This window comes from Sphaeramia orbicularis, chromosome 4 (assembly GCF_902148855.1).
Source record: "Sphaeramia orbicularis chromosome 4, fSphaOr1.1, whole genome shotgun sequence".
Classification (NCBI taxonomy): Eukaryota; Metazoa; Chordata; class Actinopteri; order Kurtiformes; family Apogonidae; genus Sphaeramia; species Sphaeramia orbicularis.
In genome coordinates, this window is record NC_043960.1 from 50,476,952 (window position 1) to 50,494,543 (window position 17,592).

The window sequence follows — 17,592 nt, forward strand, 5'->3', positions numbered from 1 at the left end:
AGGTTTTATATAGGTTACGTATTGACTGGACTGTAAACCATCAGGGTCTGAGCCCAGATTTGTCTCTGTCAAAACTTTACTACTAACCAGACTATTTCCACACATTTTCTTTTCATACATGAGGGGTATGTGTGAAAACAAAATGTGTATATGGGTGGTTCTATGAAACTGATACTTAAAAGGAGGAAAGAAGGGCTAAAAATTCAAACAAGATGTTGACTAATGTTATAAGGCAAGTTTGGAAGAACTTTGGGTCTGTTTTAAAAATAAATATTTACCGAGATAAAAGAGGAACAATTTTTTGATATAAAAAACCTTTTTATTTGACATGCATACAAAAATCTGCATGTAACACGGTAAAAAGGACATGAAAATTACATGCTACTATTATGCGATTATCTCTTTATTCTGTCACAGGTACATTTTGGGAATCGAAATAAATATGCAAGGCAGAGTTTTTCACAAAAATGGCAACAGTTGCAAAATCACTCGCAATTTATATGTGTTTAAATGGGTAGGTTCCACATGTAACACAAGTGGATACGATGGGTTATGCACAAAACCTCGAATGAGACTGCTGATTCATGAAAAACCTGCATGTCTGGACTAGAAAAACGACTAGGATTGTCAAATTTAACATGGTGTCTTTATTTATAGCAATATATAAGTCCATTTCAAGTGATGTTTTCAAGATAAGATGCACTGACACCTAGGTGACTTTTCCTGTCCCAATTTTGGTCCTATTTCTGCCCCCAGTATTTCATTAAAAATTAACTAATTTTAGATGGCTCAGAGCAAGAGTATGATTTTTTTGCCATTTATCTGAGGTCATCATTAGGTGCATCCTAGGGGGAAATATGTCTATATTTCTCTTATTATTGGGTCTAAAAAAACTGGCAAAGTGCCACGCATCAAAATAAATCCAGTTTCATGGAAACACCCGTATACAAAAGTAAAATGAGTATCATATCACCTACTACTTATTTCCAGGCCTATATGATGTAAAATCTTCAAAAGAAGAATAGACAAAGAAGAGAGTGATGGGGAAAAAGTACTGTTTGCGAAACAGAAAACTTCTGAGCCGTTTACCACAACACTAGGATAGAATGCAACCCAAGTCTTTCAGGCTACTAATATTACAATGCAAAGTGAGCTGGCTGTATATAATTGATGCTCTGTTCATATCATGTTCACTTGGAGCTCATAGAAACATTTACACAGCTGCGTTTTCTGACTCGCCATGAGAGACTGTTTATCAGGAAGAAAAAGTCTGCATATCCATTTTGCCTCTAGTCATCCTTGGTTTCAAAACAGCTGAATGTGTTTCCATTGTCCTTCACTGTGATAGCTTGTATACATTTATAACTCAAGATGCACACTTTTATATAATACATCATATTTGTCATAAACCCTGTCTGATTCATTCAGGGATAATACAAAATGAAAGGCAGTGACAAATTATACAGTTAAGGGAAGATTTATTGTGGCTAAAGAAAAATATCTCTGATACACCATGCCAGACGACATGTTAGCAGCTTGTAGAGGATGGAAATGCCAAAAACAGATTAGTGGAAATGAAAATTATGAATCTGACTGCTATCAAAATGTATATGATGTGGAAGGATGTTTGGCCTCAGAGACAGAGGAGTAATAAAAGCTTAGGATGATGATGTCCTGGTTTGCATGTGCTGCTGTGTGTGTCTTCATGTGTGAGTGATGGAGAAAGTGGAACACAGTTTGACAGTGTTGCTCTAATCTTCCAAACCCAGGAGATCTACTGTAGATCTGTCTGTCTTTATGTATGTCCATACCCTACCCCCACTCCTCTTCCCTCTAATCTCCTCCCCCTGAGGTGATGGATATATCTATCTGTTTCTCTGTATTTTCCTCCTTTGTTTCCTGTTTTCTTTGTGTAATATGTGCATCATTCCTTCCACTAACAGCTCAATGATTTACTATCTCTGTTTACACTGGAACCATATGGACCTTTTCTCTCATTCTGCCTGAATACTTTGTTGTTTTTAAAGTCTTCTTCCCCCTTTTCCTTTTTTTATGCATTTCTTGTTATTCTCGCCCTATCCTCCCACTTATCTATTTTATCATTTCCTCTTGCCACCACTTTTTCTTCCATCCTCCGACATCTGGATCCTGCACCTCATTTCCTTTAGTTGTGGTTTCTAGTTGCTCCTCTGAAGCCGACTGGAGTGAAATATAATAATAAAAAAAAAAAAGAGCAAGCGCGAAAATAAAGCAGGTGCCAGACATAACCTCCATGTATCCTTCCACCAACTCTGTCTTATTTCCAAAATGGACCAGACTAGATTGAAAGGAGACAGAGCGATAAATCCATTTTAGACCAAAGTGGACATGTTTAGATGTTTACACATGGACACAGACAGATAAATGAATGAAAGAATGAATGACTGATTGATTGATTTTTTTTTTTTTTTTTAATTTGGACAGTTCATATTAATGAACATTTACATGTGAATACGAGAGATTATAGCCATATGGCTAATTTCTATCTCGAGTCCCATTGGCGGGTAAAAGGAAACAAAAAAACAGCTTACAGATAACATACTACCATAACTGAAGTAAGATATACAAAAGAAAAACATTCAACAACACACAGTGCGCACAAACAGACAAAAAACTGGTTGACACTAGCTTGTCCACATGTTCTGCTTTATGTATGATGGGACAGCATTTGGATCCTTTGTCCCAGATCCTACACATTTAGAAGGCATTCCATAGTCCTGTACAAAAGTCTTTGTCCGCTTTAAGCTTTGTAGTTTTTCCAGGGTTGAAATGGTCATACATATTTATTTATTTTTCTCTTTTGTTCAGAAACAAGAAAATATAGGAAATATATGCACAGCCTTGAAAGACACAAAAAACTGAACTAAATGAGTTGTTAAAAGGTTAAAATCACTCTTTATTCTGACCTCTGACCCCATGACAAGAAGCAGCACAAACAGTTAGAAACATCTGACATGTGTTGAATAAAATGTGTTATAAAACATAGAAAATTCATGCAATAAATGTCATATTGTTTGAATAAAAGGGTTAAAGACATGTGAAGTACAAAGGGAGGTCACATTAAATCTGACCACTGTGGTTTATAGAAGCTATTTTTACCCTGAAACACTTTTCTTGCTGTTCATATCCATATGCACTTGGATGGTGGAGGAAGCACTGTGAGGATCACATTCTTTGGTTTCTCCAGTGCTTTTAACACCATCCAACCTCTGCTACAGGGTGAGAAGCTACAGATGATGGGTGTCAGCAGCTCAGTGATCTGGATTACTGACTACCTGACAGGCAGGCCACAGTTTGTCCGTCTGGGCAGTATCCTGTATGATGTGGTGGTCAGTGGCACAGGAGCTCCACAGGGGACTGTGCGTTCCCCTTTCCTCTCCACCTTATACACCACAGACTTCCAACACAACTCTGAGTCATGTCATCTGCAGAAATTTTCTGATAACTCAGCTGTTATGGAGGGTGTGTAAGAGACGGAGAGGAGGGGGAGTACAGGACACTGATGGACAACTTTGTACGTAACACTGTCTCCACCATGCTGGACACATGACGTGGTCTGCTCTTCATTTCCTTCACTGGTAGTTTTCTCTTTCCATCATTTTAGTAAAAGTTCACTTTGGTTTCATCTGTCCAGAAAAGTTTTATTACTAGTACAGGGTAGGTTTGTTTGTTTTGTTTTTTTTGGGGTGGGGGGGTGGGGGGTCTGGTAAATTCTAATCTGTCCCTATGGAGTGTTACCAGTTGTTTACACCTTGTTGTTAACGCTCTGTATTTGCATTCATAAATGCGTCTTCAGGTGTGTTGACCTTCATAATGATCAGATGTGGTGTTTTCCTCACCGTTCAGGTGCATAAATCTGGGGTGGCCATGGCTCAGTTGGGAGAGCGGGTCGTCCAATGACCGAAGGGTTGGCGGGTTGAATCCTGCTCTGTCCGTGTGCTGTTGTGTTCTTGGACAAGACACTTCACCCCCCTTGCCTCCAGTGCTGTTACTCACACTGGTGTATAAATGTGTCTGAATGTTCGGTGGTGGTCGGAGGGGCCGTAGGCGCAGATTGGCAGCCACGCTTCCGTCAGTCTGCCCCAGGGCAGCTGTGGCTACATATGTAGTTTACCACCACCAGAGGGAGGATGTGAGAGTGAATGAATAATAGATCCACTGTGTGCGCTTTGAGTATGCGTTCATAGAAAAGCGCTATATAAATCTAATCCATTATTATTATTATTATTATTATTATTATAAATCATTTGAATGTATGTATGAATGGTCACTCCATATCTGTATCATCTAATACGCTGGTATCTTTGGCATAACTTCAGAACTCTTCATTCTACACACTGTAATGATACTTTAGGTCATTCTTAACATTTTTAAAAGTGGAAATATTACATATAACCCCTTTAAGAGGTTAACTTACATAACATAACATCCCCTACATTGTCCCACACAAACATACTCTTTTGCTCATTTGCTTCTTCAGGATCTGGTTGATCTAGTTGAAACTCGTCTAAGAACATGAGGTTTGAAGAAACTCTTTATATTGTCTGTCTATTCCCTTTAGCTTTTCTTTTGTAGTGTGAATACTTTTTTATGTGGCTGATTTCTTGCTTTTCCATTTTACAAGCAGGATGTCTGACTCTGACCCAGAGGGCGTATATGATGCGTCTCTAGGTATATTTGGGTTTTATGGGGATTCACTGTACTGTGGTGAGGTTAGACTGGTGGGAGCTGTTTGGAGGCAGGGTGGTGGGTGTGTGTGTGTGTGTGTGTGTGTATGTGTGTGTGTGTGTGTGTGTGTGTGTGTGTATGTGTGTGTGTGTGTGTGTGTGTATGTGTGCACGTGTGCGTGTGTGTCTGTGTGTTTGCGTGTGTGAGGGGAATGATAATAATCAGAGACTAATGCCCTGAAAAAAAAGACGACTTGTCCAGTCAGCCAGTCTGTAAAAACACCTCATCAAATGAAAGCATATGCCTATATAGTGGAGCAACACTAGTGAGGAAATCACAGTCTGGATCCAATTTAAGTCATCATCATTCTCATCAGCACCCCACCACCACCACCACTCCCCCATTACCCCTCCATCCTCTTCTCTGCCCCCTCCCTCCTCCACCGCCATGCCTCAAGCTCATGTTTTTAGGTTTAGGCACTTGTATCTATTTGTTAATCTTACGTGTGTTTGGAAAGGCTTATGTGTGTGTATTTGCTTGCGTTGTGTGCATGTATATGCCCGTGGGTATATGCATGGAAGTGTGTACCTATGTGTGTAAATGTGTGTGTTTGTGTGCTGTACTGTATGTGTTCCCAGACACAGTGCAGCCCCTCATGTTCTGTCTAATTGGCAAGAATTGCTCCACATGGAACTGATTAATTCCAGACTGCTGGCTCATTAGTGAGTTAATCGACTTGTGCTCCTACCTCTACCCCACCCCTTACCACTTTTTCATTCTGTCTTTTCTCTTCTCTCTCCCACTTTTCTTTCCCCTGTTGATGCACTAAAATTCTCATTTGCATGCAGTACATTGTCTAGTTTTCAAAATGACACACATCAGCTCTCACCCGTTCTTATCTCTTGGTGTTTTTCAGTAATTACCCTAAAAGCCCCCCTTCCTTCTCCATTTACTCCTCACACACACAGACACACACGCATGCACGTACACACACATGCACGTGCACACGCACACACACACACACACACACACACACACACACACACACACACACACACACACAAAACTGAGGCCCCCTTTTCTGGCCCATTGACCCTGACCTGGAAAACTGTATCAAATAAGACCCCCTCCCCTTTTCCAGAGGCCCTTCAGATGCCTGCACTCAGCTGAGACCCCCAGTAACCTTTCCCACTGCCAGCCCATAAAAAAGCTTCCTGTCATAGCATCCATGTAGAGGGCAGGCCAGAGGGGCTGCTGTATTTCAACTTTTTTTCCCATATTAACAGTCTACATCAGAAAAAAATTTAAAAAATAAACCTACTCCCTTGAGTCCTACATTTAAGACTTTTCGTGAGTTAATGTTGATCAAAGGATTACATCTAAGCCTCCTTATTTTTGAGCTGTTTTATTTACTTTTATTATTCTGAAGACACAACTGTAGATGTTTTAGCACCTTTATTTGCATGTTTTGTCTAAGGTTTGGGTTTTTGTTTTTTTGTTTTTTTGCTTCACATACAACGGAACCGATTACACAAGTGGTGAATGATATTTGTAGATTGTATTGGTAAATAACATTTCATCATCATTTCAACTATAGCAGTGGATGATATTTATCAGCTGTGCCATATTAACCCTCAAAGACCCAAATATCCACTGTCGACTAAAAGCATACCTGTTGATCCACTAATCCTATCAATATATGTAAATAATTGGTGTAAAATGCAGTTTGTCATCTTTTCATGGTCATCAGCTATGACCCATTTGGATGTTCAGAGGCTCCACAGTGAACATGGAAACACCATCTACATCATTGATTCACCAGTAAAAACCCATGGCGGTTGATCATTAACAGTGGATGGACACACTGGGTTCATAATATGTCAAAAAGGGCACTTTTTCCTCGTCTTTTTCTGATTTTATCTAATAACCTTGTGATAACTCATTTGATAATTCACCAGTTATTAGAACTGAAGAAGTCTTTTAGATGAGGGACAAAACATTTTCAAAAGAGCTAAACCAGTCCAGTTGAACCAAGAAGAACTACCACAAAGAACTACCAAGAGGAACGATGACCTGGGCAAATGAGAACCTACACAGACCTCACTTGGGAAAGGCAAAAAAAAAAAAAAAAAGAAATTTTGAAGTTGTGACAAAAATAGTCATGGATCTTTAAGGGTTAATGGTTATTTAATAAAATTGTATAATTGAATTTATGCCCGTTCAAACATAATGCAATGAAGGAGTGAAATACTTTTTTATACATACAGATAAAGTTCTGTGCATAAATCTTAGATCACCCTTAGCTTTGTTTTTGTTTTGTTTTTTACATGGTTGTAATGTGCATAATATCTGTTTCTCAGTCTCTATTCTGCACAGTTTTAAAAACAAGCATTAAAAAGAAGCCCAAACAATTAAGAAACTTTGGCCCTGTGTTGAATTAAACCTGATATGGAACACTAGATTAGTCCAGTAAACCTCATAGTGTCTGTGCAGAAGAGACATGCTAAGTATAAAAGAAGAAAGGTGACACAAAGTACTGGATACTTAGGTCTTTTTTTCTGAAATTCTTTTTTTTTTTTGTAACTCATTTTTTATTGTTTTTTCTTTCTTTTCACCCATTACACATTTTACAGTGATACAACAGGATAAAATTACACAAAAATATATCAATAAAAATATGAAAATCAAATGTTTAAAAAAGCAAAAACACAAACAAAAACAAAACACACACACACAAAATACAAAAACAGTAGAGTACTGTCATTTTTGGTGTGCAGGATATGTTGTTACATTATAAATCTTTCCAGGTGAGATAAGGCCTAGGCCAGGCCAATAAAATGTTTACTGTAATACATGCGGTATCAGAGTACCAGTCCCTTAAGTTATTATAGGAATATCCAAGACTGCAATTGGATCCGCTCTGTTATCTATTCCGCACTTCATCTAAAAAGGGGCCCCATATTTTTTTTTTTTTTTTTTTTTAATTTTTCCTGTTATTGATTTTAAAAATCAGTTGTTCATTACTGGCAATTTTAATCATTTCCCCCATCCCTTCATTAATAGGTATGGTATTAGTAGTTTTCTAGTGCCTGAGTACTGTTCTGCACCCTCTAAGAAGGGCCAGCCTACACCATAGGATTTGCTGAGCTGTCAGCTGAAATTTGTATTTTAAATGCTATTCTATATTTTACTTGTATCTTGTTACAGAGACTGAGAAATGTGTACATACATTATTAAATTAAAACTTTTGCACAGTATGTTATAATGCTTTCCACGACATAAAAATTGGGGTTATAAATAACAAGCAAACTGAAAAGAACAGTAATTTCAGCAGCAGCTTTTGGCCAAGTTGTCATTTTCAATAATAGTATTTGTAGCAGCCCAGAATATTGCAATTAATGTGCCTTCAAGGAACATGGGTAAATATACCTTGTACACTCTTTCGTTTCGATTTAATGATAATTGTATCAATAGAACTTAAAACTGTTAAAATCACATCTTTGGCTGGAATTAGAGTCTTTTGGGGAAAATAACAGTTGGAAATGTAGAAATCACACCAAGAATTACTTAGATTCAGATGATTTAGACCCAGTTCGATATTCAGTTCCAGGTTTATTGAGTTATGATCCTTTAGATTTAATATTTATTGAGAAGTTGCCCCATTTCTGTAAGTCAACTATAGTCAATTTCAAATGGTGTCACATTTTTTGAAGGGCTGATTGCAGCCAATCAATTGACTTTTTCCTATTACAAAAGTTATTGTATCAGCCTTTAAAAATCACAGATATGAGAGTAGTCTCATATCTACTGATATGAAGAAGCTAAGTTGCAAATGGGATTTTTTTTTGCCTTTTTCATACACTGTGAAAGTGAAGTTGGTGAAGTTATGCCAGAAACTCCTACCTCACATTAATATTCCATTAATGTGACATCTTTAATGATCACATTACATTGTTTGATCCCCAGGTTCAATTAAAAGTTTGTTCTCCTTCACCCAGACTCATGAATAAGATCTGTAAAACTTTGTAAAACACATAGTAAGAGAGTTTTTTTTTTTTTTTTTTTTTTAAATTGGGCTGAGTAATTCCTATGAATTGAAGAGATTTTTTTTGTTGTGTTCATTTTTCATACTCTGTCCATCAGATCAGCGTGTGGGAACCTGTTTCTCTGCTCTGGCCAATGGTCGTTGTGCTGCAGAGCTGAGCGGTCAGTACACCAAGATGCAGTGCTGCTGTGACACCGGCCGCTGCTGGGCTTTGGGACAGATCCCAGAGATGTGTCCTGTCAGGGGGTCTGGTGAGTAAACACATCAATAAACCAAGAATGTGTCACATGCAAATCCCATTTCGGAGTCACTGACAACCATGCATTGTTTGAACAAAATTTGTGGAAAGTGATCCCATACACAGTCATGGATATGATGTTAGAATCAGGATGTATCTTTCATCGCATTCTGCTGTAAAAACAAATAAAACTTTCCATGTCCAGAACAATTTTTCTATCAACTGGCATGAACTCAGGAAGTAAATAAAAGCACAGCAGCGTAAATGGTCCATAAGCCAAATGAATTTAACGCTGTAATGTTAGACCAGACAAGACACTGTTGGAGATGTGATGCTTTGAGTTAATGTGTATGCATGACACAGAGGCAAGAGCATCCATCATAGTGATGTGCATGATATCATGAGCACAAATGAAACCCAGAAAGATGGAAAAGATTTGTTGGAAGATAATGACCCTCATCTCTTCAGTCAAGCTGGAATTCAGAAAAATCATCCCTCTGCGTGAGACTGGGTGATCCATAACTGATCTATTGCAGAATGTTCTGCTTCTTTCCCTGGCACTGTAAAAACAACATGATTTAGTGTGCTGTAATTGTAGCACAGGGGAGAACAGCTAAGTACAAACACACTGATGTGTGTGTGTGTGTGTGTGTGTGTGTGTGTCTGTGTGTTTGTGTCTGTGTGTGTGTGTGTGTGTGTAGTAAAGTGACAGACACACAAACACAACCTGCAGAACTCAAGGTGATCATTTTGCATACATGTTGTCCCTCATTCATTCATCAGGCTATATTTCAGTCACAATATTTCTGAAAGACAATTGTTTCACTCTGCAGTTCAGATTCACAATAATCAAAAAATAAACACACTTATTTTCAATGTGTAGGAGCTTTCTGTATGACTGACAAATGACTGACAAAGTCATTTTAAACCCAAAATAATATGATGCAGTAGGATTCCTGTTGTTCTAATTTCAACTTTCATCTGACAGGAATGTTCCAAGATGGTAGCCCATCATCATTTTTATGATTTCTCTTTGTATTCTAGATGAGTTCAGGCGCCTGTGCATTGTGGGTGTTCCTCAAGGACCTGGTGTCCCTCATGGTTTTCCTAATGGACACTTTCCCAACACCAATGGCAATGGATTCTACTATGGATACAAGTCCCCCAGTGTACCGAACGGCAATGGCAACGGAGGCATCGGGGGCAATGGAGGTGGCGGAGGAGGCTTCGGAGGGAATGGTGGGGGATTTGGTGGAAATGGTGGCAACGGAGGGGGACTAAACCACCAGCAGATTAGTGAGTTCATTCTTTTTTCAGTATTATTATTCTGTGTTCTAAAGCAGTATTGTATTTGTTGAATTTCTTCATGTTTGCTTCCAATCTTAATGCAGCTTTGTGTACTTTCAGGTTCAGTTTCAGTGAATGACACTGTGGATGTGTGCAAACATTTCACCAACCTGTGTCTGAATGGACGCTGCATTCCCACACCACCCAGTTACCGGTGTGAGTGTAACATGGGCTACAGGCAGGACATACGTGGGGAGTGTATCGGTAAGATACATGTTCACACACAGTACTATTAGTGTATAACCACCGTCTCCACACAGCTACAGGCAAATGGAGTGGTAATGTGACAGTACCGCACATTTTGATTACATGCACTATTCAATTTTCAATTCAATTCAATTCAACTTTATTTGTATAGCCCAATATCACAACAAGGTTATCTCAAAGGGCTTTACAGAGGCAGTTGGAGTACTATACTGCCATCTCCTGTTGAATTAAGGAAGTTGTACACATTAACAATTTCCGGTCTTTCATAGTACCCTAAGCCAAAGCTAGAGACAGGTAACTCTGACCCTAACCCTAACAGAAAAAGGATGATGCCACTATGTAGACTCCATTCGAAAGGCTATATCCTGTATGTTCTGTGTTTAATCCGTGGTTGAAACACAGCCTAAACTGAACCACCTAAACATGGCTCATGTGTAACCTTAAACCTAAATGGGGCTCTGTACCTGGTGAATGTTTAAGTGGGGAAAAAGGCTCTTTGTAAACAGTATTTTGATCAGTTGCTGTAGCTGAACCTAATCTTACCGGTTTCTTTCCTCCAGATGTGGATGAATGTGTGAGTAATCCGTGTATCAATGGAGACTGTGCCAACACACCTGGATCTTATCACTGCAAATGCCATGAGGGTTACCAGGGAACTCCTACCAAACAGGCCTGTATTGGTATGTCTGACTGTGCTTTTAACTGCCCATTAGTGTTATAGTTTAACAGGATGTTTCCTTTGGTATAAATTGGGTATAATTCAGTACTGAATGTACTGGCATATTAATGACTTTTATTTATTATTTATTTCACATTTAATCTAAACTCGTAGTCAGAAGACAATAAACTGGCTAATTCTGTCCACTCTCTTGTTTCCGCTGGCTTTGTTCTTCTTAGACATTGATGAATGTATTGTGAATGGAGTGATGTGCCGCAATGGTCGCTGTGTCAACACAGAAGGAAGCTTTCAGTGTATCTGCAATGCTGGTTTTGAGCTTACTCCTGATGGAAAGAACTGCATTGGTAAGGAGAAAAAAATTATGAATAAAAACACACTGTGCTGTGTGTAACCCTTTACCTTTGTGAACTTCACCTCAATCCTCCTCCCACTTCATTCCAGATCACGATGAGTGTGCCACCACGAATATGTGTCTCAATGGCATGTGTATCAACGAAGATGGCAGCTTTAAGTGTATCTGTAAGCCTGGTTTCGCCTTAGCCCCCAATGGACGCTACTGCACTGGTAAATATGATTCTTTAAGTACAAAAACACATCCTTCAAATCTGGGGCCAGAGTAAAATAGACTGCCTCCAGTGTTGACAGATTTGATGTTCTTTGAAATCCTGCAGATGCCTTTTTGGACCCCTTTGTGCACCATTTTGCTTTAGAAGTTAGTTTTTTTAAACATCCCATGTGGCTACTATACATGGTGCATAAATAGATTAGATTAATTTATGAGTCTCTGTAGAGATATTTTTGTCTGGGAGTTTCAGGAGTAGCCATCATTCATAGCAGTTGTACCACAACATGGACTCCACAGGTGGATATCTCAAAAACAACACTTACACAATGAAAGTCAGGATAAACTTTCCTTGACCCCATACCTCATACAGATTTATGAGGTTTCTGTTCATAATGGTGTAACATCTGCCTTCTCTTCAGATATCGATGAGTGTCAGACACCAGGCATCTGCATGAATGGCCGCTGCATCAACTCTGAGGGCTCCTTCCGCTGCGAGTGTCCTCCAGGCTTGGCTATCGATGTGGATGGGAGAGTGTGTGTGGACACACACATGAGGACCACCTGCTATGGAGCCATAAAAATGGGCACATGTTCACGGCCGTTCCCCGGTGCAGTGACCAAATCAGAATGCTGCTGTGCCAATCCTGAACATGGCTTTGGAGAACCCTGCCAGCCCTGCCCCTCCAGAAACTCAGGTAACATCGTAGAGCACCTGAACTTTGACCCTTTGATTGTGCTTGTTTCTGATACACTGTTAGTTATTCTGTCCATTGATCAAAACTTCATGTATCTTTCAGCTGAATTCCAAGCTGTATGTAGTAGTGGTATTGGTATCACAGCAGATGGCAGAGGTGAGTATATTTGTCATGATGTTGTACAAGTATTGTGAAAATTCATACTTTTTACAATGTCTGCTGAGTAAGATAAGGAATAAGATGAGAGGATTTATTGTTATTGTATTTCCATACAACAAAATTTAGCTCCAAAAGGATACTCTAAAAACAATGCATACACACACACACACACACACACACTGGTCCGTTAAAAAATCCAAAAACCTTGCATATTTAAGTCAGTAAGTTAAAAGTAAATGAATAAATATTATTGCACATTGTCATAGTTTCATTGTTTGGGTGTTGAGTGCAGAGTTCAGTGTGTTCACAGCTCAGGGAACGACACTGGTCAGTAGTCTTATGGTGCAGGATGTAATGACCTTTCTGTTGATAGATATCAACGAGTGTGCCCTGGACCCAGACATCTGTCAGAACGGCATCTGTGAGAACCTGAGAGGAAGCTATCGCTGCATTTGCAACAGTGGTTACGAGTCTGACACCAGTGGCAAAAACTGTGTTGGTAAGTCAATATAGTCCAGATATATCATAATTTCAATGTACTCAGAGTATGAGCATACATGATAACCACATTAAAAAAGGCAATAAAGTGCAACAAAGAAGTTTAATTTTGTACAAGTAACATGTGTTCACACCATTCAAGAGTTGAACCATGTTAAGAAATGCAATCACCATCCTCAGCAATGATCTCAGTGTGTCGCCTTGTTTTGACGTACTTCTTTCAACCAGTGCAATGTGAATTTATTCATATGATCCAGGGCTAGTTTATACGTTTTAATGGATGTCAAGATAACAATTCTTCCTTTGGATTATTCAATTTATGTAGAAAAAGCAAAAGCCGAGTTACTCGCACAGTACCTCATCCATTAACAAAGACTGAGTTTGGACCTACAAGTGGGTCATGGGAGTTAAACACTTCAACAAACTTTCAGGAATAATTTGAGGTAGTATTAGGTGATTGATTGTTCAGATAATTGTATTTGTAACCTAGTTAACTGTGCAAAATGTATTTATGTAGAATGGGTTCATTTAATAGTTGAGGATAGTATCATAAGCCCTGTAATATTACAAAATGTCAGTTAAGGTTGTCATTTATGCACAAATTCATTTGTGAATTAGGTGACAATGGCTTGTCATTTTTAAAAATGGGTCACCAACTGGGTTGTATTGTAAGAGGAAGAATATACTTCATTCCAGACATATATATTCCTGCTCTGCCTGACAGGATAAACAAATATTATCCCTCAAAGACTCAAAAGCAACTACTGATCCAAAATGTTTAGCAACTTCTTAAGGCAAGACAAGGCACATTTATTTGTGTAGCACAATTCATACATAGAGCAATTCACAGTGCTTTACAAAACAACTAATCCTATCAATATAGTGAAATAATTCAATTAAAATGCAATGTCTTAGCTAGTCAAGAGCATCAGATGTCTTTTTGTAGATGCATCCATAGTCCTTGAAAGTGAAAATGGAAACACTGTCAACTTCTTTAACATTGATTCACCAATAAAACCCACAGAGTTGATAAATGACTGTAGATGGAGACACTAGTTTTTATGTAGAATATGATATAATTACCTTTGAATTTACTTTGAGCTTTTATCAACAATACTTGGTCTGTAAATTGAATATAGGAAAGTACGGGATTTTCATTGGAAAAGTGCAAAATGCAGAGGATAATATTATGTTAAATGATGATAAATCACTTGATAATGGTTAAATATAGAGAAAAATCCATTGGGAGTCATGACAAAAAATAGTCCTGGGTCTTTATGGATTATTTATTAATAAAACGGTATACAAATAAGACTGACCAAACTAATAAGGTCATCTGATAAGTTGTGCATTATTAGTAGTCTGGTGTGTTCATGAATGAGTGAAACCGATGGATACGAAATAAGTGTAACTGAACAAGAAGAGGAGAGGCTGGGACAGTCGGATGGAGTAAAGCCTTGCACTGGGGTTGTCACAGATAATCTGAAGTAACAACAGGAGTCGTGTTCTTCACTTTCCTGCAGATATCAACGAGTGCCTGGTGAATCGTCTGCTCTGTGACAACGGCCTGTGCAGAAACACTCCCGGCTCTTACACCTGCTCCTGTCCCAAAGGCTTCGTCTTCAAGCCAGACTCAGAAACATGCGAAGGTGAGGGCTCTAATGCACACAAACAAACACTCAAATGGTCATACTAATAATAATAATAATAATAATAATAATAATAATAATAATAATAATAATAATAATAATAATAATAGACTAGATTTCTATAGGACTTTTCAAGGCACCCAAAGTGCTTTACATTATTGATCCATTATTCATTCGCTCTCACATTCACACTCTGGTGGTGGTAAACTACGTTTGCAGCCACACCTGCCATGGGGCAGGCTGATGGAAGCACGGCTGCCAATTCGTGCCAAATGGCCCCTCTGACCACCACCGAACATTCATACGCACTCATACACCAGTGTGTCTGATGCTGGAGGCAAGGTGGGTGAGGTGTCCTGCCAAAGGACACAATGGCACTTGCCTAGGACAGAGCAGGATTCAAACCGCCAACCCTTTGGAAATTGGACGACCCACTTTACCTCCTGAGCCTAAGTAGTTCCCATCCATGTGTTTGGTAGTTTTAACCAACATTCTAGGTCATTATGAGGGGACATTATTACCAGATGTGTTGTGTTTAGTTCTCCAGTAAACATGTTGTTCATGGAAAGAAGACACACCCCTTGTATTTGCAACTGCGTTTACATGAGGCCTGACCTCAGGTGTGTGTGTGTTTGTGTTTTGTACGTTTCAGATATCAATGAATGTGAGTCCAGCCCGTGCATCAATGGCGCATGTCGTAATGTGGCCGGGTCCTTCCACTGTGAATGCACCCATGGCAGCAAGTTGGATTCCACCAACACCATCTGCGTGGGTAAGACATCCGTCCTTCCAAATGCCTGAAATAAATTAGAGAATCCCTATAGGGTCCTACAAACAGCTTGTGAGAGATAATTATTACACAATAAGACACGATTGTCACTGGGAAATAATTGATGCAAGAGTCTTTTTGTCTAATCATTTTAGTCATGGTTTATGCTTCACTTTTGTAAATAAATGCTTAGGTTGGTTCAGGTTTCCATGAGTTGTCCAGAGACACTGGATGTTGGGCGAAATGGCACACATAGATGATTTATTAGATAAATACTTGCATGCATGGCCTTGGTTCACAGGGAGATTGCTTTACTTCATAGAGATCCACCACAGATTCAGAATGACATGTGGTATGTTAGACTTTCAGCTGAGGTTAAAAATTCCGCTTGTTTAAAGGTTTGTTACTTTTGGGAAATCACTGTAAAAAAAAACAAAAAAAAACTCCATGTTAATACAGAATACAGATGTTATTGTAACTGGAAGGAGGGAATGAGTCATTAAATAAATACTCATACATATTGCATGAGCTGGCTCTGTCAGGAGCGAAGCATTTCTCTGGTTTGGTTCAGCTCTGTTGTACATTTTCAAGCCCATCACTCAGTGGGGGGAAGAAAGGGAAAGTAAATTGTGGTTTTGTGTTTGGGTGGCCTTGTGGTTTTGGGGAAAAGGTGTCACCATGAAGACTGTACATTCACTCACTTCATTAGGAATGTAGCAGAGAATTAAATCTTATGATGCATTGGGTTTTACTCATCACACTGTGCCCTCAGACTCTAACTGAGCTCAATGGTGGTTCAGTTAGTGAAAGGTGACATAGTTCGTTTTACAGAGTTTTGTGTTGCAACAGTTAAAGATACCCTCTGGAACCATGATCACCATTCACACTGCCTTTGTGCAGCCATGTTGTCATGAGAGGACTATGTTTTGCTTGAGTGTATGCTCTCATATTGTGGGATGATATAATATGCCTTGGTAATTGGATGGTTTACAGATGGACATTTTACAGGTTTTACAATTGGCTTTTAGCAGAGCTGGACTCTAACACCGGCCAAAAACTAATATTAAACTTCCCCCCAAAATGACTGACTTTGATGGGAAAATAAAAAATTCTACCAAAATCAACCCCACCTATATTTTGATGGCTAATTTGATGTTCAGTTCCAGAGTTATAGGTTCATTACCTTGAACTTACAGTTCAGTTCAACTGTTGGTCCATTTTGTATCATTGAAAAAAATGTGTTTTTTTCTGGCAGTGCTGACTGTGTTAGGAACAAGAGAGGAGTGCACAGTATTAGCAGAAAAAAGACGATTAAAAGATGAATAAAGAAGGTTAATCAAAACTGTCATTATTATATCACGTTGCTCTGGTCAGAATGAAGACTTCCAGCCCATGTGAAAGGTGACACTTTGAAAGCATCAACTTAAAAAATGTTTCATGAGGAAGGACCCATGATAGATAGATAGATAGATAGATAGATAGATAGATAGATAGATAGATAGATAGATAGATAGATAGATAGATAGATAGATAGATAGATAGATAGATAGATAGATAGATAGATAGATAGATAGATAGATAGATAGATAGATAGATAGATAGACCTGTAACAGTCTTTAGGAGACGGTGTTCTGTTTGGCCAATGTGTGATGGAGAGGGTGCTCATCATTGTCCATGATGGATTTCTGATTCTTTAGCATCCTCCTCTCCACCAGGATCTCCAGATTGTCCAGCCTTAGACCTATTACAGATCCACCCTTCTGGATGATTGTAAGTCTGTTGTTGTCATTGGCTCTGATGCTGCTGCCCCAACAAACAGCAGCAAAGAACAGTTAATCCAATTCTAAAATCCACTGGATAATTACTGCAGTGATTCATATATTTCTGCTGCAACAAGTTCTTGAAACCTAACTGATTTAATGAGTAGCTCCTCATTTCTTAAACAACTATCAGTTGGATAGAAGCATAACGACTGGACAATATCAGGATCCATCGGGTTCATTCACCTTGTGAAAGAATAGTTATTCAAGTATG

General features: G+C 38.8%; 1 protein-coding gene across 2 annotated transcripts in view; it reads left to right on the forward strand.

The window, feature by feature from the left end:
- The window catches only part of fbn2b (fibrillin 2b), a 151,155-nt gene that overhangs the window by 97,124 nt on the left and 36,439 nt on the right, over positions 1-17,592 (forward strand). For both annotated transcript variants that reach the window (XM_030132057.1, XM_030132058.1), the window contains 11 exons: positions 8,851-9,003; positions 10,035-10,286; positions 10,398-10,541; positions 11,105-11,224; positions 11,442-11,567; positions 11,665-11,787; positions 12,208-12,483; positions 12,586-12,639; positions 13,016-13,141; positions 14,664-14,789; positions 15,442-15,561. In XM_030132057.1, the coding sequence (XP_029987917.1) occupies positions 8,851-9,003; positions 10,035-10,286; positions 10,398-10,541; positions 11,105-11,224; positions 11,442-11,567; positions 11,665-11,787; positions 12,208-12,483; positions 12,586-12,639; positions 13,016-13,141; positions 14,664-14,789; positions 15,442-15,561 (1,620 nt within the window). The remainder of the gene's footprint in view (positions 1-8,850; positions 9,004-10,034; positions 10,287-10,397; positions 10,542-11,104; positions 11,225-11,441; positions 11,568-11,664; positions 11,788-12,207; positions 12,484-12,585; positions 12,640-13,015; positions 13,142-14,663; positions 14,790-15,441; positions 15,562-17,592) is intronic.